General features: G+C 45.9%; 1 protein-coding gene across 2 annotated transcripts in view; it reads left to right on the top strand.

The window, feature by feature from the left end:
- The window catches only part of LOC146609110 (zinc fingers and homeoboxes protein 2-like), a 133,110-nt gene extending 108,726 nt beyond the window's left edge, over positions 1–24,384 (top strand). For both annotated transcript variants that reach the window (XM_085346121.1, XM_085346123.1), the window contains exons 3-5: positions 1,155–4,434; positions 7,688–7,865; positions 18,409–24,384. In XM_085346121.1, the coding sequence (XP_085202247.1) occupies positions 1,493–4,434; positions 7,688–7,862 (3,117 nt within the window). In that variant the 5' untranslated portion in view covers positions 1,155–1,492 and the 3' untranslated portion in view covers positions 7,863–7,865; positions 18,409–24,384. The remainder of the gene's footprint in view (positions 1–1,154; positions 4,435–7,687; positions 7,866–18,408) is intronic.
- Positions 24,385–25,942: the final 1,558 nt, after the last annotated feature.

The following is a 25,942-nucleotide window of genomic DNA, read 5'->3' as shown; positions in this document are numbered from 1 at the left end:
ACCCGTCATCAGCATAAACAGCTGTTTGACGCTGGTAGGCAGCGTCTCTGGTTTGCAGTGCTGACTTTGTGGGTTTAGCTCGGTCTGGCTGCAACAATTATATAGTTAATATAAGATGATTCAACCAACGAGCAAGTGTGTCCTACAACTCGTTTTTTTTCCTCATGTAATCATAAAACTTTGGTTCAGAGGACATTTTTCACTGTGCACTCGGTCAGTTTCAAACTTTAGTCGAGGTGTCCGTATTTTAGCCACTGGGGATCTGGACAGCAGGCGGTAACGCTGATGTTTGAGCCGTTTCCAGTTCATGGCAGGTCTGTTCGGACCAACCAGAGCAGCTTTCACCCTCTCAGCTCAGGGTGAAAGTTTGGATAGTTTTTCAGACCTTGGCACAGTAGCTGCACTTCCTGAGAAGAAACAGTGGATTGAACGGATGATCTTGGAACATGCAGTCCTTTAGAAACGACTCCAAGATATCCCTGACTTATCTAAGCTCCCCAGATTTTCACATGTCGCCGTGCATCAGTCAGTCGAACGATTTCCCTTTATGTGTTGGCACAGAGACTCGACCGTGGCTGGTTAGGACATCTAAGTGGGTGTATAAATGTTCTTGACCTCGTATATATTATTTTCACCCTGTGTTTATTTCAGGAAATCTAAAATAAATTAAAACTTGTTCACTAAATTATTGAGTTTGTTTCTTTTTCTCATAATCTTAGAGGTTGTGAAATAATTCAGCTCCAGAAAAAGTTCTCAGAAATTGTGAAATATGAAAGCATTACTAAAACATTCATGTCCAAGATGATAAACTTTTGATTAAAACTGTATCCCTATAAGTGATTCTCTCCACTCTTTTTTCCTGTTCCTGTGCTGATTTCACCTCAAACAAAGGATGTTTCATCAAAAAGGCTTGTTTACCAAAGTGCAGATTATCTAGTTTTCCCCTCTTTCTTTCATTGCCCATCATGCACTTTCCCTGTTGTTTATCCTGTTTGGAGTGAACATCAGACACAAACATTATTATAGTGACGTCTTTCTCTCTCCGACATGTTTTTCTCAGATTTTTAGCCCTTTCTAAGTGGCTTCCTCACAGCTCACTGAACACAAACAGTATTAATGTGTCGTTTTCTCTCTTTGTCTTCGTCCCCGTGCAGCTTGAACGCCGCTGCTGTCTGTGATGCCCTCCCATGACGCCGAGGTCGGTAGCTGACACTGCCAGTGAGCGGGAGACGCCACTGCACAACCGGTCCTGGGCCAGCGCCGTCAGCCGGTTCTCGCCCTCCCTCTCACACACTGGAGACTCCACATCCAACCGCCTACCACTTTCCACAACCACCTGCTCCGTTCCGCCCCAGTAAAGACCCCCCAACGCAGACACGCTGACGTCCTCGACCAGCACCAGCAGCAGCAGCAGCAGCCAAAAACAATATCGTCAACACAATCAGCAACACCAGCACCACCATCATCACCAGCAGCAGCAGCAGCCGCAATCATGTCCAGTCGTAGAAAGTCCTCCACCCCCTGCATGGTCCGGGTCATCAGCGACCTGCCTGATGAACAAGATGACCCGGAGGAGGTGATGGACATGGAAATATTGGCAAGCAAAGATGTGAGAGAAAATGAACCACCTGAATCTGCGAAAAAGAGTCAAAACCTCATGAAGGATAATGGAGATAATCCAGACCGGAAGGCATTTCCAAAACACTTAGACAAAGAGCAGCAGTCTGGATGTGAAGATCACCCCCCTGTCATCGAAGATGTAGAAGCCAGAGGGGGGAAGGACAAAGAAGCGCCAGAATCAGACCCGGTGTCCCAGAAGAAGCAGGGAAGAGGTTACGAGTGCAAATACTGCCCGTTTTCGACGCAGAACCTGAATGACTTCAAAGAACACGTGGACTCGAGCCATCCTAACGTCATTCTAAATCCACTGTACCTCTGTGCTGTCTGCAACTTCAACACCAAGAAGTTTGACTCGCTCACAGAGCACAACGAGAGCCGGCACCCAGGTGAGACGAACTTCAAGTTCAAGAGGATAAAAATGAACAATCAGACTATCTTAGAGCAGACAATCGAAGGCAAGGACAATTCAGCTGAATGCGACGTGACAAATGAAAAAGGTGAAAGCCACAGTAGCTCTGTGTTTCCACCTTGCATATCTACCACAGTGAAATCTCTGGGTAGTGTGCACACGCTCTTTGGAGGGAGCGAACTGAAAAGCCAGCTGGACGGTTTGATCCAGAAGGACCAAATCACAGCAGTGAACATCAACGGAACAGTCATCATCCCTGAACCCACCATCGTCCAAGGGCTCTCCCATGTCACCCCAATGCTCCAGCGTCCACCCAACTTTAACTCTGTACCAAAAATAGCCGTTCCCTTGAACACCACCAAATATAACCCTTCTTTAGACAACAACCTGACGCTGATCGCCTCCTTTAATAAATTCCCATACCCAACGCATGCTGAGCTGTCATGGCTTACAGCTGCCTCCAAGCACCCGGAGGAACAGATCAAAGTCTGGTTCACTACCCAGCGGCTGAAGCAAGGTATCACTTGGTCCCCAGAAGAGGTGGAGGAAGCCAGGAAGAAAATGTTTAATGGCTCCATCCCTCCTGCTCATCACACGTTCACCGTCTTGCCTACAAGCCCCATCTCTCAGCCGTCTGCCAAAGCCTCACAGCAGCCCATCGTCCACACGACAGTCGAGCATCTCGGTCACGTCCGGACGACTGCGCCCAATGGGCTAACTGTAGTCACCACAAACTCCCCGGCAGGCTCTAGCCACTCCCTTAAGCGACCCCTGCCGACACAGCTGTCAACAGTGTTTGAGTCCAAGCGACCCATCATGGCAGTGGCGCCCCACTCTGGTGACCCTAAAGACAAGGTCCTAATGGCTCCTCCCCCACCACCTCCTCCCCCAAAAGGCCGCCTCCCAATGGCTCCACCTCTTGTTCCCGTGGAGATGAAAAGACCTGTAGCAGTTCCTCTGGTTACCACAGAGATGAAGAGGTCATCCGCTGCTGTGCCTTTAATGCCACCGCCTCCATCGTTGTCATCATCATCTTTGTCTTCCAAAGGGAAGATTCTCTCGGCGTCAGGAAATCCCAAAACAAAGCCGGTGGTGTCTCTGCCCTCCATAGTCTTTCCAGAGTCGTTAACAAGGCCAATGATTGCCCCCCCACCGATCTCTGTCTCTCTGTTCAGAAACAGTTTACTTATTCCCCGTACCGTGCCCGTCCCTTCCAAAGAAAAACACCCCAGTTCTCACAATTTGCCAGCTTCTGATTTAAATTTGCCGAACTCCCCTCCGCTCATTACTTCACAGGTAAGGAGGCCGACAATTATCCAGTCCATCCGTGCTCCGGCTAAAGCTCCATCCCAGATTTCAGCGTTCTCCTTGGATGGCAAGAAATTAAAAGAGCAGCAAGGAGTGGAGCTGAAAGCCAGCTACCCCAGAGGAGACAAGGTAGTCAGTCCTCTGCCAGAGGCCAATGGAACGTCTCGAATGGACGGGAAATGGCCCTTTGATCAGACCTCTCCTGGTCACAATAATGGAATCTTACATTTGGACGGTGGGGACATCCCAGCAGTACCAAAACCAGATTTTCAACATAAGTCCTCGGTGCTGACCCAGTTCCCCTTGCTGGAGAGGATGAAAGGAAAAACGGCAAAACAACTGAAGATCTTGGAGGAGAACTTCTTGCGGAACAGCTTTCCTACACACAGCGACGTGGATAATCTGTCGGCCATAACCCGCCTGTCTCATCAGGAAATCGACAGCTGGTTTGCAGAGCGCCGCGCGCTTCGTGACAACCTGGAGCAAGCCCTTCTGAACTCCATGGGCACTAAAAGGATGGGCGGCAATGGCATTGGTGCCATCACTGAGAAACAGCTACATCAGCACCAAGCACTGCAACTGAATGGGATTCACAAACCAAGCACCGGTGTAGGCCTCCTTAAAAGCCCTCCACCAACTTCACACCCCCTGTCCATGATTGCTCCTGGCACCATTGCACCTTCCGTCCCCAATCTGAATTCCTGCTCAGTGCCTCCAGACGGCCGATCCCTGGCGCTCCTCAAGGACGATTTTGCTCAAACGCGGTGGCCTTCCCCTGAGGAGTTCAGCCAGCTGGAGGGTCGGACAGGACTGGCTCGCGGAGAACTGGCCCGCTGGTTCACCGATAGTCGGCTGCAGAGCGGCAGCATGGACTTGGCAGAACTTTTTCACAACAATGGCGTGAATGGAGGACAGGGGCTGCCTATGTGTTCCCCTGAAAACATTCCACCCAGCATCATCCAGCGCTGTCAGGAAGGAGCCGTAACAAACAACAACAGTAAGGTGCTGGAGGTTGAGATGGGCTGGCTGATGGACCAGCGCACCAACAGCCTCAACAATCAACAGCACGATGAGCTCCAAGACCAGTTTGCTGGCAGGTACTTAATTCACAGTTCTTTACTTTGACATGTTTTCTGTTTAGAAGAAATACACAGAATATAAAGTGGTTTTCCTCATACAGTCCAAGAGATGGCCTTATGGGTAGGGTTAACTAGGTTTTAGCCACATGCTAAACAATCATAGATTCAGAAATGAGAAGATGTTTGCTTTTAAAAGTTATTTTAAATTATATTTTAAGAGTTCCATTTGGGTTTGCCAAATAGGTCAAATAAATAATTGAAAGGCAATCTGTTGTTAGCGGTTAGCCTCTTAGTCACCTCCAGACCTGGACCACTACAGACAATGGATTAATAATAATGGAGTGGATTTCTATAGCGCTTTTCAAGGCACCCAAAGCGCTTTACAATGCCACTATTCATTCACTCTCACATTCACACACTGGTGGAGGCAGCTACAGTTGTAGCCACAGCTGCCCTGGGGCAGACTGACAGAAGCCAGGCTGCCATATCACGCCATCGGCGCGATATGGCAGTAGGGTAGTAGGCAAGTAGTAGGCAAGTAGGGTAAACAGGGACACAACGACCAGGACAGAGAGCCCAGGGATCGAACCGGCGACCTTCCGGTTACAGATGCGATTCCCAACCCCCTGAACCACGGTCACCCTTTCATTCAGACCCATCCATGGTTAGGGTAGGGTTTTATTTTAACCTCATGCTGAATAGGCAAATTTTCAGAAACCTAAGTTAAAAATTTTGGAAGGATTTTTTTATGAAAAGCATTTTCATTTGCTGTGGATGTCAACCTTATGAGGTATCGTCTAAGTACCACTAATTTTGAAAGTTGAAACTTTACCAGCTAAGAGTCCATGGTTTATTTCCCCTTGACGACTTTCGGTTCACGTTTTGCCGGATAGTACGTTTCAATCCACTGGTAGCCACTGGTCGTAAGTGGAAAGGTGTGTATTTTGCAAGCATTCGCGAGGCTTTGATGGAATATGCTAGCATCAAATTGGTCACAAAGAGGTCCACAGTGCTGCACTGAAAACCTCCTTAGAATTGTTTTGGTCTCTAACAGGTTGCTGCAGTTGTCTGTAATTTGCATGGAAGCCACAGACTTGTCTGTAAACATTTACCAGTTGGTGGCTTCCCTACAGACCGGCCTGCAGGCCTGTGTAATGAATGTTGAAACCCTTTGTTTAACCAGTCATGCAGGCAGATAAAATTACTGTGAAATGTTTACGATTACATTTTTACATAAAGCAAACAATCAGAATAAAGAAAACTAAACTGTTAATGGAATTTAAGCTGCATGTCGTTCTCCATTTATCTGCCCTCGTTTGATCTACAAGAAGGTTTTAAAGGTTTTAAAGCGGAGTGATGGCTATCATGATTCAGCATCAACAAGTTAATCAAGACATCAATACGAGTCTGTGAAAACACAAAGAAGGAGACGCTCAGTCTCAGCCCGGTGTGTCGATCAGAGATGTGATTTAAGGTTTCAGTCTTACATTTGAGAAGCGCTTTGATTCGGTGAGAACAGGATGAAGATATAATGTGGAAGTTTTTCTGCTTTTGCTTTTTTACTGAAATGTTTTTAAAAGCAGGTCGTGTAGTGAAGGACTCTTACAATGCTGCGTAAGTATATGTAAAGTGACTGAATAATTTGCCACAATTGGCAGAGAAACAGCAAATTAAGCCCTGAAATCACGGATACGTAGTCCTACACTGACAGCTGCTGACAGCCCTCTATAATTCCCCCGTTTCTCGGTGTGACCACCTCCTTTATTATGTAGATGAAATGATGGAAATGAAAAAAAATTTTCATAAAGAGTCGAGTCAATCTTATTCCTATATCCCAGTCACCAAATTCCACCTCGCTCCTTCGCTTCTCCTCGATAATTCGTGCAGTCAGTGTTTACCGAACTGCACCCCTGGTACTTTCAGCACCGTTTTCTACCCACTGGCACCTTTTGTGGTGACCTGTGCAGCCAAAGTAAATTTGCGCTTCCCCTCGGCGGGCTTGTGCTGCTGTTTTCTAGTTGCCACATTAACATTGTTTTCAGGACATTAACCTACAAATCTACATGACTCTATTTAGTCTGCCTCTCCTTCAAGGAGCTTGGGACATGTTTGGCCAAATAACACAGCCATTACGTTGGAAACCAATATCTCCACTATAATTTGGGCAAGCCTTTTATTCTTCCCGTGAGCCTGCTCCGGGTTTCTGGCTCAGCCTTTGAAAACACCACGGCGTGAACCTGCACTGACAGCACACTCGAATCCTTCTGGCTGCTGTTTATTTCATAAACTCTGCAACAAAGCGCGCCGCGTGACGTGCGATGTACAGCCGAACAATGCAGAGCGATAAAGGAAACTGTCAGCGGCGCTCAGATGGGAGTTCGGGGTTAATCGCGTCCTTTTATTTGCCGATGTAAAGCCTGATTTAAAGCACGAACGCGCAGCTCGTCTCAGTGTTTCCGTGGCTGTGACAGAGGCTCGTCATGTGTGGGTTCGCTCTGTTTCCACAGAATTTCCTCCTTCAGTTTTAAATTATTGCGGTGATTAGTTTCTCCTCGTTATAATTAAAAACGCTCCACTTATGATTGTGCACAATCACCTCAGTGGCATCTCAAAAAACCTGATTGACAGTTCTTGTTGGTGCTGAAGGACAAACGACTGATTTTTAGTCCAGTTTCTTTGTGTGGGCTGCTCGCACTTTCACCTTTCTTTCATGTTTGCTTCACGTGTGGCTGCTCGTCACTGAGACACTGGAACTAAAACACTTAGTTTCCTTTAACAGCTTCAGGCTGTTTTTAATGACGAGAAAATCTAAACCTTCAACAATCTTAGGCCCAGGACGGCATTTATGCTTCCCCTCCCATTAATTTCACATTTTTACCTCACCGTTAATTATTTTTTAATCTTTTTTTATTGTTTTATTTATCTTGAACAGACAGCATCATTATAGGACTGGTCGTCACTACGTGACTCTAACGAGACGGGTGAAAACAGCGACAGGAGCCCTGTCTTCAGGGCTACAGAGAAAATTATTCTGAAAAATGTCTGCGTTGGTTTTTCTCAGATGTGAAGTGCAGATGATAACTAAGAGTAACACTGAACACAGGTTTTAACTGCTGGCTGCACCAAAGCGTCCCCAGCAGAGCTCTGTGGGCACTCGTTAAACTCCTAAAGCGTCCGTGATCCCACATCAGTCGACTCTCTCGCTGTTTAAAATGTTAAAATGTATTTCCTGCTATGTGTTCCATCTAACGTGACGCTCTCGGTCCGACAGACTGAGGCAGCAGAGCGTGGCGGAGCTGAAGAACGGGGGACAGAACGGGGGCGTCCTCGGAGGAGTGCGGGAGGTGTTCGGGACCTGGCTGGAGGACTCGAGGCGAGGGCGGGAGCTGCTCGTGGACAGAGAGAAGAAGATGGCGGAGGACGCGTCTGGGAGGCTGACCGGATAAACGGTGAGTTTGAGTTTCGGCGTGTTTCGGTGTCAGCAGCTGTCCTTGGATCCGCGGGCCTCGCTGAGCCTGTGAGGTTCGTTTCATCGATGCTTCGTGTTTTATTTGTGCTCCTGCTCGCCGATCAGAGGATGCTGCTGAAATGCTCCCGAGTCATTTCTGAAATGTTTGAGTTCAGCGACAGCAGACGGCCGCTGAACGGTGCATTCACGGCAGAAAGTATTTAACGCGTGTTATAAGGGCAGCGTTTTTTAATTAAACCTGTAACTGAATTGCATTCACTGGCAATAAAAGTGCTATTTCTTAGTTAAATGATTAATCACTTATTTTAGAAAATGCCAGAAATGACAAATGACCTCCTTTCAAGCAATTAAATGAAGCATGAATCACATCTTTCAGTGGTGCATCTCTGATTTTGGCCATTCTTCTATAGCGAGAGAAGCACAAATTACCTCCTGTGTGAGTGTAAAAGGTGGAATTTCTCCAGAAACCAAACTTTCGTTGACAAACGTGGAATGTTTTTCCACTTCTGCAATGTTTGCGTCTTTGCTCTCCGGCAGTTTTCTTCTTCATGTTTTTCCCTGTACGTCGCTGCTGCCTCGAGGTCAATGCAGTCCAGCGGCAGGATCTCCACCACAACAAACAAACCCGCACGGACACGAACATCCCTCGCAAATAGCTACAAAACATGTGCTTTTTTTGTGTCTTGTGTGTTTCTGTTGTTTGTGCTCGCTGAAGCCTTCCTGCGGCTGTCTTTAAAACACACTTCAGGTCTCACGTTCAGCTTTTTGGCCGAGGCTGTCTGCTGCTTCACTCTAATCTACAGAGTCGACCTCATTACATGAAACTCGACGGAGACCTTAAATTCATCTGGATCAAAGTTTTACAATCAGAGGCCAGATTTGCTTTAGTCTTAGCACAGTCATTCTGGGTCTCTGTTTAGTCGCTTCCTGTTTTATTTTGAAACACTATTGAGCTTTATTCCCTCACCTGCATCTACTCGCTTCCTGTTTTATTTTGAAACACTATTGAGCTTTATCCCCTCACCTGCATCTACTCACTTCCTGTTTTATTTTGAAACACTATTGAGCTTTATTCCTTCACCTGCATCTACTCACTTCCTGTTTTATTTTGAAACACTATTGAGCTTTATTCCCTCACCTGCATCTACTCACTTCCTGTTTTATTTTGAAACACTATTGAGCTTTATCCCCTCACCTGCATCTACTCACTTCCTGTTTTATTTTGAAACACTATTGAGCTTTATTCCTTCACCTGCATCTACTCACTTCCTGTTTTATTTTGAAACACTATTGAGCTTTATTCCCTCACCTGCATCTACTCACTTCCTGTTTTATTTTGAAACACTATTGAGCTTTATTCCCTCACCTGCATCTACTCACTTCCTGTTTTATTTTGAAACATCATTGAGTCTTATCTGTTCCACCTCTCACTCTTACATCTCAGTCTTTGTTCCTGTTAAGGGGAGTTCTTCCTCCCCACCATCACCAAATGCTACTCAAAGGGCACCATCACATTTTTTTCACATTGGAAAAATAAATAAATAAATATTATAACGCCTTTATTTTACCATTTAAATCCCCTTGAGGTGTTTATTGTTGTGAACTGGCACATTTGAATAAACTGTCCTCGCCTCTCGGTGTCCTGCTGGGATTGGCTCCAGCCTCGCGGTGACCGGAGCTGGCCGCGCGGCGAGGAAAATGGATGGATGGATTGAAGTGAATTGAATGTGTGGCTGCAGGTTTTACCACCTACAGACTGAACTGATTTAACTCAGCGAGGCCCTCATTGGTCCCCCGTGTCCCCCCTCCCCTCCTCTCCCAGCCTGTCAGTGTTGAAGCCAACACCTCGATCCCAGGCTACAAACAAACCCACTCGAGCCAATCACCGTCTGTGTGTGTAGCTGTGTGAGTTTTGGCTACAACCGCTCAGCAACAAACACCAACTTCAGGAAAATTTAGGGAAAAAAACATTATTGGAGGCCCAAAAATAGCAACAGACCCCCCGGTGCGGTAAAGTTTGATAGATAAAAGGCTCCGCCTGGGGCAAAGTGTGATGACAGAGTGAGCCGGTTGTTCCCTCCTCTGTCTGTTCTGACAGAAGATTGAAAGTCTTACTGTTTCTACACGGCTTTCTGCTTATCAAAATAGAATCGGTTCAAATGATTTCCTCAAGACAAACGGCTGTAAACGAGGCAGACACTCCACTTCTTACGGTGTCACTTTTGACTTTTGAAAGACTGTCGCCACTTTCGGGTGCCTTCAAAATCAGCTCCTGACAGCTGGAATCAATAATCAATATGCAGCATTTTAAAAAACCAACAATAAGTGTGGGAGTGGGAAATAAAATGCTGTCAGTGAAATTTGAAAAAGGTTTCTGCTCCTTTTACCTGCCTCGCTTCAGTCCAAAAAAAGGCGTTATTTATCCCACAGGGGAAAAAAGCTGAGGTAAAGTGACTCGTGCACATAATAATACGACATCTGAAAAAGTAGTTCCTTCCCACATAAAAATAACAGAGGAACACTGTTCACGTGAGGCGCCGGGGATAAATTACACCACAGCTTTGAAGACCAACTGCGCTACAGAAGCCACAAAGATCCAGAGCAGCGTAAAAACTTATTCTTCCTTTCAGAAACGCAGCGTACTCTCTGCTTTATGCTGTATTTGAATCAGACGCCCAGAAACTGAAACTCTGGTCTCAGATAAATGAGAAACGGGTCGCAGCGCTCTGCTCAGCACTAATAAAGACGGATTCCGGTGAAAACACAATAAAATAAACCGTGACAGAGGAAAACCTGCTGACCTCTACTGCGTCAGACAGGAAGTTCTGACAAACGCTTAAACGTCACGCTTCCTGCTCGACTTTGTGGTCGGTGCCCGACGATGTGGCGCTGAGGCACGGGCACTGCCTGGTGTTTGGGTAACAAATATGAGGCGGCGTGTTCGCTTATTAATTATTAAACATTTCTAAAGAAGATGATGCTTCACGCACCGTAGACAGTGGAGTGAGTTTGGTCTCTGGTGTTTGGCTTGGAAACAGTCACAGTTGAAGTTATAGCGCTACCATCAACCTTTAGGCTTCTGTCACTATCACTGCATCTCAAGACGAGTCAGTTTCTCTGCACATGGTTACTATAGAGTTTGCAGGCTAACGGCATGCTAACATGCTCAGAGGTTAAAATGCATGGGTTTAGCGTGCTAATTAGCACAAAACCCTGCAGCAGAGCGTGGAGTACTTTGGGTCTTACCATCTCGATGTTCTGGAATCCACCACGACAAATGAAGGGGCCCAATGGACTTATCAATCACACACTAACACCTACCTCTCTTTAGTCTTCTTCTGACTGCAAACAGACTTGAAACTAGAAACTGAGACTGCAAACTCATCGGAAAGTGTTTGCTGAGGTCACAGATCTGAGCCGGTTAAGTCGTGCTATACAAGTAAAGCAGGTTCAAAGCCTATTGGCTTCATGATTCAGACCCAGTGACCGAAATTCAGATGGAAGAAGTTATAAGGCTTTTCACACACTTCAGCATTCTGTTAAAAGCTTCTGTTCCAAAGTATAAACTTCATAACATTCATGTTACTCAAAGTCTGGATGTAATGAAGAAGCAAAGAAGAAGAAGACCAAAAGAAGTTGATGATGAAGAGACTAAAGCAGTCAAAGAAGATGAAAAACCACATAAAAAACAAATAACTCAGAAAAACATTAACTACAGTAATATTTTCATCTTTCCACCAACATCATACGGTTACAGCGGGTCTTCTGTACAGACATGACGTTTACATCAGCTCAGGGTTCAGACTTCGCCAGGAGTCGAGGTGCACTCTGATTGGTTACCTGAAAACTCGACACAGATTCTGCTCGCATGTGTTTGCTGGAGGTGTTTGCTGGAGATGTTTGCTCCATCAGTCTGCTGCAGCTGCTCTCTCCACTAGAGATAGACCGATCCGATATTACGTATCGGTATCGGTCCGATACTGACCTAAATTACTGGATCGGATATCGGAGAAAAATAAAAAATGTAATCCGATCCATTAAATATCACGAAAGCACCTCACAAAACTTGCAACACGCCGTAACTCACCTCAGAACGTTAGCACGTCGGAGCAGTATGCATCACGTGATAGAGCGGCTGTGGCATGCGACCTGTCGGTGGTCTGGATAGCATGTGGAGCTTCACTAGCAACCCGGCATTTCATCTCCGACAAAGTTATCCCGAGAGAAGTAAAGCAAGTGTGTAAGTCCATCTCTGAATGTAAAGCATTCCTGCGTTAAGCTTAACAAGCGACTGCATCTTCTTGCTGCTACTTCAATCATGAAACTGCTTGATGATCAGCTGATCAGCTTTTCTGTCGCGAGTCCGTCTCTCTTCTTTGTTTTTGGCCCACTTTGCACCAGAAAGAGGAAACCAGCGGCTGAACAACAGCAGCACGTTTAAGCTTGATCAGCTGTTGTTAGAATTTATTTAATATTACTTTCTACTCCAGGATCTTTTTCTATGTAGCTGACGGCTGTAACTGTGCAGGGGCGGATCTAGCAAAGTTTAGCCAGGGGGGCCGATAGGGCATGAACAGGGAAAAGGGGGCACAAAGACATACTTTTCTTTCTTATTCTCATTTAAAATGTCTAGCTTTTAATAAATAATTATCTGACACCCAAAGTTTTAATTTGATGTAGTCAATTACTGTATATAGTAACTGTTAAGTCTAATATATATACCCTAGTAAGCTATAGTACTTTTTCCTTTGGGAAGGTACCATCTGTACAGTCTGCAATTCTGTTGAAGAAAGATGTTGAATCTATTTAATATTTCTTGAAAAGTAATTGATTTCTGTGCATTTTTTTTCACACTGCATCAAATTAAGGTTGATTACGTCGATTAAGCATCATGAGGTGGAGCGTGAGGGGTGGTTCCCTATTTTTTATTTATTTATTTTTGTTGTTGCTGGGAGTTGGAACCCTATTAGTTAGGTTGCTTAATATTTACGCTAAGTACTCTTTAAAATACCAGAATAGGGAGGATGGTGTAGGTTTAAGTTTATTAGATTGATCAGTATTGCTGAACTATGAAACATTTTTTTTGTATACAGGTATAACAGAATAGCTTTAGTGTAGTTGTTGTTTTAAACTTGAGTATGAACTTATACAAAATGCAGCAAAATATTTAAAAAAACAGTTTTGTTGATTAAAAAACACTATATCGGATTCATATCGGTATCGGCAGATATCCAAATTTATGATATCGGTATCGGTATCGGACAAAAAAGTGGTATCGTGCCATCTCTACTCTCCACCCCTCTGCTCCAACCCTCACATCAGAACAGGTCGCCGGTTACAGAAATGAGATGTCCAACATGATAAAACCCAAATCAAACTGTCCTTTTCCCTCAGTTCATTCACCAGCAGCCGCTGCAGAACAGTGAAACAGGAAGAGTGTGGCTTCATCAGCGGCGCTGGGGGGTGGGGGTAGGGGGGTTGGTGATTTGGACCCTGCGCGGGATGATAAATTAACACGAGCAGCTATCTAAACCCTGGCACTTTGTGGCGGCGGCCGCAGACTCGCCCGCTCTGCCAGACGCTCGGCTCTGGCGCCAGTTATTGCTGGAGGCCAAGTTCTGCTCTCCAAATCAGTTTGGCGCTCCGACGAGTGAGCGTGGCAGGTGAACGCTGGAATCCACCAAACGCAGCTGATGGAAAACCTGCTCCAGATAGAAGTCACACTCGAACTCTGGGAAATATGCGGCGCCGACTAAAACATGGCAACAGGAAACTGAATTTTCTCATTAAACCTCCAACAGGAGTCGATCGGCGTGCAGCGACTGTAACAGCTTCATCGCCGAGGCCACGTTAAAGAGAGGGCTGCGCAACACCCCCCCTCCCCCGTTCTCAGGGCCGTAGCTAACCATAACACTGCTCCCCTCACCCCCACCCCCATCCATCACATCCATCTGTTTTCGTACCCGCTGGTGTCTAAGCACAGACACACCTCCCTCTTCAAAGCCAGCCGCGAGATATCATCTCCCCAGCGTGTCCGGAGTCTCCTCCAGGTTGGACACGCTTGAACCTCCTCCCCTGGGAGACATCCATGAGGCATCCTCGCCTCCACTGGCTCGCCTCCACGTGGAGGAGTGGCGGCTCCGCTCTGAGCCCAGCCTCCCTTCAGGTGAAGCTCGTTTTGGCCGCTTCCCTCCTCGTTCTCACTCCTGTGGTCAGGACCCAGAGCTCGTGGCCATGTGCGAGGGCAGCTCAACCAGCAAAGACAGCTTCACCTTCACCACAGCCTCCATCAGCCTGCCAGTCGCCTGCTCCACTCCCCTCCACCCAGAGTGGTCACTCCACCCTTTTCCATCAGAGAGCGTGGGCCAAACCTAAACAACGACAAACGATGACATCATATGTAGAAGCTCTATAGTCAGACACTCGGGACTCTGGGTTCTCCACAAACTCCTGGAGGGAGTTTCTCCACCTTTTCACTGCTGGTTGGTTTTTCTCCACCAGCTTGTGTCTAATTTTTACCTCTTTGATGCCGAGCAGGCCGTAACGTGAGTAACATAAAAACAGCTCAGCGTGTGGACGGAAAACCAAAACTTCAGGCTGAAAGACACTAAACTGCTCTCCAGAGTTAATAGAAAACAAGAGTGGGCTGCTAAACCACTCCGAATGACAGCTTTCGGATTAAACACAGTCATTTAATCCTTTGTTCAGATGAAAATATTGATTTGGTGCTGCTCTGAATAAACTATTAGAAGCATGTTTATACTCTGACAACAGACCACAAATCACAGCCAGTGAAAAACGGTCGATATCACAGCAACAAGGAAAAAATTGCATTCTGTAATTAATGTAAAAGCAGAAATACAGACAGAAAAGCACAATTTAACACACACCAGTCAATAAAATCCAAATTTGAGACCTTGAGAGGAGAAACTGCAGCAGAAATAAACTCGACCGTTTTCCCCCGGTGCTGGTCTGAGAGCGATCGTTCGGCTTAATCAAAGCCGCCGCTCGTCAAAATAAAAAAGTCATTCAGGCGTTAAGCAAAACATACTAGAAATTAAACATATGTTCCCTTTCTCATTCTGCTGTAACCGTAAGGCCGGTCTGTTGGACAGGAGGCCAAGGTAAACGGGGGATGAAAGGGACAAATGCCTGCTGAGAAAATGAAGAATGGGAGGATGAAATGAAGCGAGGCGCGTTCACAGGTCTCAAACATGGAGAGGAGCGAGGGCTCCAAACATCGGCTCGTTTAAAGCTGCTTTCGCTCTCGCGCTCCCTCCTTTTCCATTTTACACATGAGGTTAGGGGTCAAAGGTCACATCAGCAGGATGATACTAATAAAGAGAGCTAAAGAGTGATGGCATCAACCAGATTATATTAGGGAGTCGTAACGACCGACGGAACAAAAACAAATTTCTGCAGCAGCGTTAATTGATGTCCCCGGCTCGTGTGTGTGTGCGTGTGTGTGTGTGTGTGTGTGTGTGTGTGTGTGTGTGTGTGTGTGTGTGTGTGCAGGAGTGTGTGTGCGCCCACCACCCATTGTCCTGTCTCACTAATCACAGCAGCTCCGGGCTTCATTTAATCAGTGGAGCGCGGCGTCCTGTAATAACTTATCAACAGTCGTACCTTATAGATGAAGCCTTAATTGCTGACATGCTGCAGAGCTGCTCCCTCGCTGTCATCATCATGATGCGAAACACCGAGCGGCGAGACGATCACAGTCACTCCCGGGTCGCCTTAATCTTAAAGAACATTCATTTATTTCCATTTTGTCATTTTTAATAAAAAAAGGGTTTTTTTTCTTTTCCAGTTAAAATTTCTTGATTTGAAGTTTCCTAATTACACAGCGCTCCTGATGCTGCACCACATCTGTGTTATTTTCTATTGTGGTCCCATCTGATTGGTCCATTTGAATAGGATAATCAGTTTTACCCGTCACCTGTAACGGGCTGATGGGGCTCTGTCGTCACCCCGCCGGGCGGCATCGAAGCCTCAGTTTGAGAGCGAGGCGACGCAGGGTGTTAAAGGCGATTCCACAGGTGTGTCTGCTGTGAGGCTGACGGGAGCTCGGGTCAGACGTGGCGTTTGCAGGCTGTGATTGGCCTGAAGGATGAGGCTGACTCAGGACCATGGCTAAGAGTGAGTGCGAGTGTGGGTGGGGTCTGTGCTAGCTTCCAGTCTGAGGGGAAGAAGCTGTTTGTGAGTCTGTGGGAGTGAGACCTGATTGACCTGAGGCGGAGTCCAGAGGGCAGCAGGTCAAACAGGTGGTGGGCGGGATCGATGAGTTTTAGTCTCCAGCAGTTCTTGGTTAACACGTCCGCGGTTTGTCAGCCTGACGGCAGAGCGTCAGGTGAGGAGCCGGACCAGGAGCGTGTTTGTCGGGGATTCTGACCTTCACTGTGATTTCTGCCACCATTGTGGGTTTAACAGTACGAGCCTCAAACACCAGCTCAGGGTTCAGACTTCGCTATGACATCCACAGAGTTTTGTGAGAAGGCAATCTCCTCCTTGGTATTACCTGGCTTAATAACATACCAGGTGTCTAACAAAACACGGCCATCTTCCATCTGGAGAAGACGCTCACTAGAGACGGTGTAAGCTGCGGTGTTTGCAGGGACGTGCTGAACAAAAGCAGTTTTCTGGACTGGCAGCAACACGCGAACACGCGGATAAGTTTCCCCAGTTTCACTGAACGTTGGGGATCTGTGAGCGCTCAGAGGAACATCAGGCTGTCGTTTTCCTGCTGAAGGTTCTGAGCGGTCTTTGAAAGAGGCAGCTTCCTACAGCTAAACCACTGACACTCACCAATTATTTCTCAAGCTAGTTATTAAAACAGACACGCGTCTTTATTCAACAGTCATGGGTGTAAAATTCACTGTAGTCATTTCTTCTGTCCCTGGACTCAACAAAGCTCCTCGGCTTCAACCAGCAACAGGAGACGAGTTCGAGTCACAGTTCAACCTGGTTCAACCTGCACTCAGTTATGTTCTCTGTGCAGAACATGTGGAGCGTCTGTCTCTGCAGATGTTTTTGTCTCGTTTGTGTCGCGTTTGTTTCTTTGTAGCTGTTTCTTGTGTCTCTGTAGCAGCTGTGCAGTACTCGTCTTAGCGCCTGACTCTTTTTTGTGTCTTTGCAGTTGTTTGTTTTCTCTTTGTCGCTGCATCTGTGAGCCTGCTCTAACCTGTGTTTTGTGGTTGTTTTTCATCTTTTTGTAGTCAGTTTGTGTCTTTTTAAGGAACTTTTAGGTGAAGCTCAGAGGGCCCTGACTCTGGGCCTGACTCAGTAACACGCTGTTTGCGTATGTGAGGGTAATACAGTTTTGTTGTGGCTTGTCAGCTGTTGTGATTAAACAGCTGATTGAGCAGCTGTTTGCAGCTGAAGAAGACATTCAGCAGTTTGTCCTCTTTGACTCGAGACCTGATGGATGAATCTGTGTCGAGCTCAGAGGAGCTTAAACGGAAGCCGCAGTGATGTTCGCGTTCTTTCAGTCTTTATTTAAAGTCTCCACAAACACAGCGAGCACACTGATCAGACACTGTGGGAACTCTGGTTGCGTACGGTCCTGTGATGCAGCAGCTCGTAGCTCGACCTGAAGCGGTGGCTCAGTCTCTCACAGCACGGCGGGGACTCTTCTTCACAGCGTTGCTTCAGGTTATTGAGGTTTCGTGTTTGCACAGCTCCGTGAAGGTCCAGCCTCTCGGTCAGGCTGCACTTTGCAGCACCTTTTGTGTGATCCAGGTCAGCCCAGGCTTTATCTGTGGGTTTGACTCTAGAGGACTTTGGAGAGCACCTCACGGTCCACTCGGTGACTGTGAGGTGCTCAAATCATCAGCTGATCAGTGCTGACAGCTGGTGAAGAGGCTTTCTCCTGGCAACGAGCCACAGCTACTCAGTCCTTTCATATCTGTAAGGTCATGAACTTTAACCTTTAAGCTGCTAACCGAGGCCCGTAGAGTGACCGCAGGGTGAATTTGCTGGGATGTCCACCCAGGTGAAAACTGCGACACCTGAATGTCCTGCAGACTGAAACCGTTTGCACAGAGCAGCTCAGACCTGCTGACGATCAGTTACTCGATACTGTTTGACGAGCAGCAGCTGGCTCCGCCTGACGGCGGGAGTTTAGCCACAGGTCACCTGCTGCTGACGAGCCGCTCTCTGTCCCACGATACAAAACTGTGTTTGTAATCACAGCGACCGCCGGCCTCGTTTAATCTTCGGCACAGTTTTCCTCTTACACAGATTAAGCGAGCGCGCCGCGGCCGCTCAGGTCTGCCGCTGTTCTCTCACAGCGTGTCCCAGTTCCCGGCGGCACCGGGCGGCCTGGAACGCCGACTCGGGATCAACGACTGCTTTTTAATCCCCCGCGCTTGCTGCTCTCTGCCTCTTTTTGTTTGGCTTTGTTTTCATTTTTTGCCGAGAATCATCCGAGTTCTTGTGACACTGACATTTGTGCCGCTGAACATTTGACAGATTTTAATGTGTTTTTTACCCTCCTCCCCCCTCCTCTCCTCTGTCCATTTCAGGTGTGAATAAGATTCGCCTCCATCGCCTCCGCCACCGCCGCTGCTGCTGGAAACAGAAGAGGAGAAAACATGAAGAATGGAGCAACAAAAGAAGAGTTTCTCGATTATCTAATTTTTTTTTCCCTGTTCTTGTGTTTTCAGATTTTTTTGGTTTTTGTTTTTAATCTCTTGATTGTCGCATCCCGGCTCACGCACAACATCCTCCTCCGTCACGCCGTCAGCGACCTGGAGCGACCGCGGTGTAGATGTGACGCTCGCACACAAAAGCACGAGTTTGAACACGACAGAGCCGCTGCTGCGCTTTGCTGTGGGCTGCACCCAAATTGAAATCTGAAGAGCGCGAGGAGAAATTCAGGGTCACGATCTGTGAAGATAATTGAAACCCCCCCCCACCCCACACCCCCACCTTTACAGTGGATTTCAAACTGCTGCTTTCAGTTTTACAGTAGTATTATAACACAACACCGTCGCACAGGCGTCCTGCAGAGTGCCGTAAACAGAGTCGGACCCTTTAAATGTGTTTTGTCTTCAGGGGGACAAAATTCAAACATTCCCTCAAAGAAGTGAAGTGGATCACTTCCACTCCCCCCGAGAATAAATCCACAAACGAGCTGGAAAACAAAGCAAGTTTAAGTGAACCGCAACAACAAACATGCCTGAAAAAAACAACTCGTGTCCCTTCAAACCAAACCTCAGTAGGATTCGTTTATTAATTCCTCAGCGCACGCTTTGGGTGAATTAAACGAACAATTAGTATTTCGCTCGTGCAGCATATCAGGATTTATTCCAGTCGTTCTTCGTCCTTGTCACAGCCGTCCGCCTGCATCATTATGCAACTCTTTATTTTTCCACCTAAGTCGGAGGAAGTCACCAGAATGTTTTATTCAGAGTGTTTTCTCTTCTTTTAAATGATTGTTAAACGTATTTATTGAATTGCCGAGCTGCAGCTGGAGCCGTTAACTGCCAGTTTTCAGCCTTTACGTTGGCTCAGCGCTGCATTGTGAGACGAGCGAGTCCTTCAGCGCCACAGAAACTTTCTATATTTACTTCCTTTTGTTGTTTTTCCACTGGAGTGTGGAGTTGTCAGCAGCACCGTATTAAAAGCTGCTTTGGTCGGCGTGACGGCGCACGAGGCTTTGTTCACGCGCAAGCGGACGAGTTTATTCATGTTTTCCATTTTCCTCAGATTGGTTGGTGCGTGAGAAACGATTCGCCGGCTAAAGGAACGCTGCGTGACTCAGTCTGAGTGCCGAGGAAATTTTTTTATCCAATGTTAGAAATTAAAAGAAAACATTTCTGTTAATCGAGCTCCAACATACATGTTAAATTTATAACTGTTAGACTTCAGTGGATCCTTCTCATTTCACGTTTTCATTAACAACACCTCTGAAATATGTTCCTGAGTTTAACCTTGAGGAACTTTTTTTATCCAATCAAATGGCCTGTTACTTCACTTCCTCACGGCTTTAGGGGAATCACCTCTGTTACAAACTATAAAGACTTTAGTTTTCATTGTTGGACTCTACAGCTCCTCCCCTTTAAGGGAAAGTTCTCCTGATTGGCTGCTCCTTATAGCGGGAAATTAGTAAGGTGGGCAGGATTGTCTCCTTTCTATGACATCACACAGACCCAAGGGTAGAAAAAGCTGTTCAGTGTTATTCATATAGCACCAACCGTCCCCTTGCAAAGTAAAGACCTACAATACTACAGAGAACCCCAACAATCAGACGACCCCTGTGAGCAGCACTCTGGCAACAGCGGGAAGGAAAAACTTCCTTTTAACAGGAAGAAACCTCCAGCAGAACCAGGCTCAGGGAGGGGCGGGGCCATCTGTAGCGTCACAAACGCCGTATTTTACAGAGTTAAAGGCGGGACTGACGGACGTGGCCGAGGCGGTGTTGTGTGTGACCCGTGTTGCTGTGGAGACGAACCGGAGCACTGAATGTGTGCCTGCAGCAGCAGTACAGACCGACAGGGTGGATTTAAAACAAACAAACAAACAAGAAAAAAAACGAACAAAAACGCCGAGTGCCAAAGCTGGGATCTGCTGCATTCTCACTACACATAACATAAGGGTTCTTCTTCGTGTCGTTGTAAATAGGATATATATGTTTGTTTGTTTGTTTGTTTTTCCTGTATTGCTACAGATTTGTAAAATTTTGCGGGAAAAATTTTGTTACATTTTGTAAAATGGGAGCAACTCGTCCCCCCAAAATCCTCCTGGTTTTCTTTTTCCTTTAAAAAAAAAAAACCTCTCTCGGCTTTTTTTTTTGGTTTATTTTTGTTGGACTTTTAAAAAAAAATCTAGTGCCAGCAGTGTGTGCGTGAACACTTTTCCTTTTTTTGTTCTTGGTGGGGTTTTTTGCTCTTTCCCATCTCTCTCTCCTCGTTTTGTACTGAACCGGAGTGGAACCACTACAAAAAAAGGAAAAACAAGGAAAAGAAGAAAAAAAAAGACGGACCAGTTGGCAATACTTCAGTCATTTGTTCATCTCACCGGCACTGGACTTCCGCCCGCCACTTCCCCGCTGAGAGGAGAGGAGAGGTGGGAGGGAGAGGAGGGAGGAAGAGGGGGGACTTCGCTTCACATCAAATCAGATTTAAAAAACAAAACGGAGAAAAAAAAAAGCACCTTTGGACCTTTTTCCTTTTTTTTACTGTGCTGAAGTGAAGTCAAGTGCTATTATTATTATATTATTATATTATTATATTATTATTATTGTAGCCACTGTCTGGAACCCTTTTTTTGAAGAAAAGCAAAGGAAAAAAACAAAAAGAAACTTAAGCCAATCTGCACTTCTCGTTCCGACGAACATGCTTGTATGACCAAGTGACTGTCGTGGATCTTTGTTTTCAAACCCGATAAGGAACAAACTGAGTATAAAAACAAAAAAAACAGTCGAGAGACTTGAAACGGTGGCAAACGCAGAAGGATTCAACGGTAACGATCACGCAACTTACAAACTCGACAGTAAAAACCTGCAATCAAGACTCACGCTGCCTGAATCATACTTTGATCTTTCTCTCTGTTTCTATCCCTCCTCCCTTTCGCCGTCTCTCTCGTCTCTCCTCGCTTTCTTTCATTTTTCACCGTTTCCCTTCGTTTTTCTCTCCCTCTCTCTCTTTGTCGTCCTGCACACCATCATACACACCTGTAATAAACAAAAACAGACAAAAAAAAGATAAATAGCCTTTTATTCGATACATTACTACATGTTGGCTTGGTAGGATTAGTTGAAACTAGTTCCATTCCTACAAAAAAGAATAATAGTAAAAAACAAAATATGAGCTTCTTTATGTATTGCTTCTGCCGCTGTAGTGTCCTGGTCAGATTTAAAGATGATAAGACTACATATATCTGAAATACTGTATTTACAAATGCATACCAGGGCTGGCCTCAACGACACGACGGCAGGGGGAGGTTTCCAACTCCGTCCGCGGGGCGGCCGGTCGAGCTGTCGGGGGTTTGGCGGTAGCTCCGACCGCTCGTCCGAGGTGGTTAAAATGCTTCTTTGTTTGCTCGAAGTCTTCGCAGTTCTTTAAACTTGTAGCGTTCAGCAGCACTGAAGCTCTCGCCGCACAGCTGCAGGGCCTAACAGGAGTGCTGGCAGCGCGGCGGAGAGCGCCTCCTGGTGGACGCTCAGCCTTAGCATGCTTCCAAGAGAGTTTTATTTTTGCAAGTGTATAGTTTTAATTGAATATTTTTCTGATGAATGATTGAATGTAATTGCTTTGGGGAGGAAAGTGGGTTTACTGTCTGAATGTTGAAAGAGGAGGGAACTGAGCACACTGGCACCAAAGCAAAGGCGGTCCTGCAGAAGTTAAACATGATCGTGTGGGAACTAAATTTGCTCGAACGCTTCCGCTATCCCAGACCGGTGCCTCGAGCAAACCTTTGGCCTCAGTGACGTTTGACACGCCACAAGTTCTACTGTAGTCTACTTTCAACTCTATTAAGCTTTTTTATTTTGTTGATTAAAATATTTTTGGCCAACTTTTCCACATAAATTTGCACTTTTTACCTTCAAAGGGACGAAGAGCGATCTTGTCCCGTTTTTATGTGAATGTGTAAGATGCTAAAACCAAGGATCAAAATAGCTGTTAGCTAAATCACGAACTTGTGCTAATTACAATTGTTAATTTAAAAATCTAAATGTAGTTCACTACGAGTACCAAAGTACCAGGATGGAGTCGCTTGTAATGGAAATCAGGACCACCAGTTGATTTTTAGCCAATAAGAGAAGGCTACATCAGCGATACTGGTGATGTCATTCTGGCTTGCTAATAGCAGCAACTTTAATTTTGCTGCAGCTAGCACAACAATCATGGTTCACTTTTGCAGTTTGATTCATAAAAAATCCAGATAAAAAATTAAAGCACCTCTAAAATAAGCCTTAAAAAGCCTTTGAAGCTAACTGACGGCTTGTAGGTTAGCGGTCTTAAAGAGGATTGTCTCAAATTTATGCTAGTTTATTTTTAGCGCACACTGACGAGTGGCGGTGTGCAGCACCCAGGTGGCTTGTAAATGTACGTAATTGACAATCGCGATTAAATGTTGCAATCGTCGTTTCCTGTGAGCGTAAACTTGGGGAAAACTGCCCCGGTCACAACGAGGGGACGAACAAACCACACAAAGCGGCGCGCAGTGCGACCGGTGTGCTCCGTCCTTCCTTCGTTTAAACTTGCTCCGTTGTATCGTGGCGAGCGCCTGGTTTCCTCAAAAAAGCTTTTTATGCAGCGACAGTCAAGTTTTGAAGAGCAGCGAGGTTCAGATGTTGGCGGGGTGGGGGGACGACGTCGAGGCTGAACTCCTTTACCTTCCCTGAAGTTCGCTCTGATGATGGCTCTGTTGTTTTCTGTTTACGGGTTTCAAGCACAAAAGTTAAAGAGCAATGCAGTCTTCTGGTTTTCTTTGATATATTTCCACCTCTGAAATATTGATATTGCATCAGAGTTGCAGAACTAGATTTTCTGAACTAGACTCTGGACTTTGAGCACGTCATTCCTGTTATCAGAGCAAATCTGCGCTCTGATCCAGACTCTGTTGTCGAGCAAACTTCAAGGGTGTTTATCCGTCCTCAGTCTCCAGCTGTCCTCAGTTTTGAAATTCAAGTCGCTGTCACATGTGAACCAAGAATGAAAAAGTAGAAAATAGGCTGTAGAGAGCTGATATCTTCTTCATTTGACTGCTTTTTCAGCTCACTTCAGAAGCTCAGCGAAGGAATTTTAAGACGTGAGACAATCAAGACGTGACTTCTGCAAAAGTACTTTAGTTTCAGAGAAACCTTCCGCTGTTCGACAAGTTGAATCAGATCCAGTTTCTGGAAGTTTTGCGTATGCAAATCATCAAACTCACTGCATTCTTTCAAGCTGTGTTTTTAAATCTTGGTTCACGTGTGAAAAGAAGTCAAATGAAGGGATAAGTGCTCCAACGCTCCTGCAAAAAAATGCACAAAAAAATTGTAATCAACCGAGAAAAAAAGACTTTACAAAGCCAAGCATCACTTTTGGGAAAACCAGGTGCTCTGATTGTGTTTTTAAGGGGAGTTGAGGCCAGCCCTGCTTCATAACTGAGGTTCTGCTTCTTCTACTACTGCTACTATCTAACAACAACCCTGGGCACAAAAACAGGCCTGAACACTTTCAAATCCTCCAGCACTCGAGGCGCGTTCGATTTTTAACTTCACATACCAGCATCTTTGAACCCAAACTGATTTGGAGCACCAGCTTGTTTTTGTTTCGTCCTCGACGCCACAAAGACGCTTCCCTTCCCGGCCCAAACGCGAACTCGTCCTGACTCAGCTGGGTTCGTGGGCTGGCGGCGTCTCTGGGGTCCGTCGGGTTAAAAGAAAATAAGAGCCATGAATATTTTTTTTTTTGCGTTGTTTGAAAAGCATTCGAGCTCTGTTTCTGTCGCCCAGGCCAGCAAAACAACCTGTTGATGTCTGCTGTATTTCAATAAAACACAGCCTTTTTCAAAGGGTACACCCTGTTCTCACTGTGTCTGTGTGATGTGGTCTGAATGCAGCGAACAGCGGCGCACGTGCATCATATGGACGCTGCATTCTGCTCTGACTCACCTGATTGTGAAATCCTGACAGCTTTACAACAAAACAGAGGGAGAAATGGTCTGCAGCCACTTCAGAGAAGGGCCGATGGCGTGGAAAAGCTCCAGCCTTTCACATAATCTCTGGTGTTTGCACACACACACACACACACACACAAAGTCCTTTTATTTCAGCTTCACAGGCAACATCAGCGCCCTGCCAAGTGTCCGAAAAACAGTATTTATTAGTCCAGATCATTAGGGCCGCTTGATTATGGCCTAAAATCAAGATTATTTTTGTACAACAAATTAATATAATTAATATAATTACGCCTGAGCCACATGGCACACCCCTGGTAACCTCTGGTTGCTAGGTAAAAATGTGCATTACTGGACCGGTTGGTGAGTGGTTGCTGGAGGTTGCACCATGAGGCATCGTCGTCGTCGCTAACAGGTTGGCTGTGGACGACTGCAAACGCTCACGAGCCGCAGTGACGAGACTAGAGAACATTTGCATGCAAACTTGAACCTGCACCTTTTAAAATTAGTTCACCACAGCGTGAGGCACGACTCTTACTTTGAAGGCCGGTCTGCGTTTCCGGTTTGTGTCGCACTTTTGTTTGCAGCAACGATTCCCCAACTAGTTGCAGAATACACTCTTTTCCATATTTTACCCTCGTTACTGGTGGTTGCCAGATGGTTGCCTGCGACTGTGAAGCCTTACTTTTTAAAACGTATCTTTAATCGAGGAGTTTGTTGAACTTTGAATTGAACCGGTCTTCAGTGGTGAGCTAGCTGGTAGGGCCTAGCACCGCGACTGAACAGAAGCTGCAGTTCCTCTAGTGGCCACTTGAGGCTGGCACTAAAAGTCAGTGCTCACAGTTTCAAACTGTCCTAAAAGGAAGCGCTCAGGTTTGCTGGTAAGCAGCTGTCTTATTCTGCCTTTGCTAGGCCTCAGTAACAGTGCTGAGCATGGACGCATACACACAACGGATTTAACTCCATCTAGTTTAGTATTTGCAGAAATGACTTTTTTATAAGGGGTTGTTTATAATGTTTTGGGTTCTTAAATCAAAATAAGCTACTTTGATATGCATAATGAAACTGTGACAGTCTCTCGTCTTTCAGCAGGTTTTAGGAGACGCTGGCTCTAAGTTCCCCGTATACCTTTGTCTCAGTCGGCCTACGCATGCTGACAGAACGGTTTTTCTCTGATTTATTTTCAGTTTTTTGGTAATAAACGTAACAAAAATACATATTTACCTCTATAATTGTATAAACAAAAACACAGTGTAATGTAAAAGCTGGGCTGGTGTGTTTAAATAATGCTTGGGGGTTACAGAGGGGCCCAAAGTGTCCATCAAACCACCAGCAGTCTGAACCAAAAAGACTTTTATATACTGCATGAGTAATTTTAAGTCTTCTACAGGAAACAAAGAAAAAAACAAACGATATTAAATTAAATTTACTTCCAGTATGATGATTTTG

Source organism: Diplotaxodon limnothrissa, linkage group LG22 (genome assembly GCF_057381915.1).
Source record: "Diplotaxodon limnothrissa isolate DT_005_m linkage group LG22, D_limnothrissa_male_GT1.1, whole genome shotgun sequence".
In the NCBI taxonomy this organism is placed as follows: domain Eukaryota; kingdom Metazoa; phylum Chordata; class Actinopteri; order Cichliformes; family Cichlidae; genus Diplotaxodon; species Diplotaxodon limnothrissa.
Note: the sequence above shows the minus strand (reverse complement) of the source record. Positions and strands in the feature narration are given on the sequence as shown.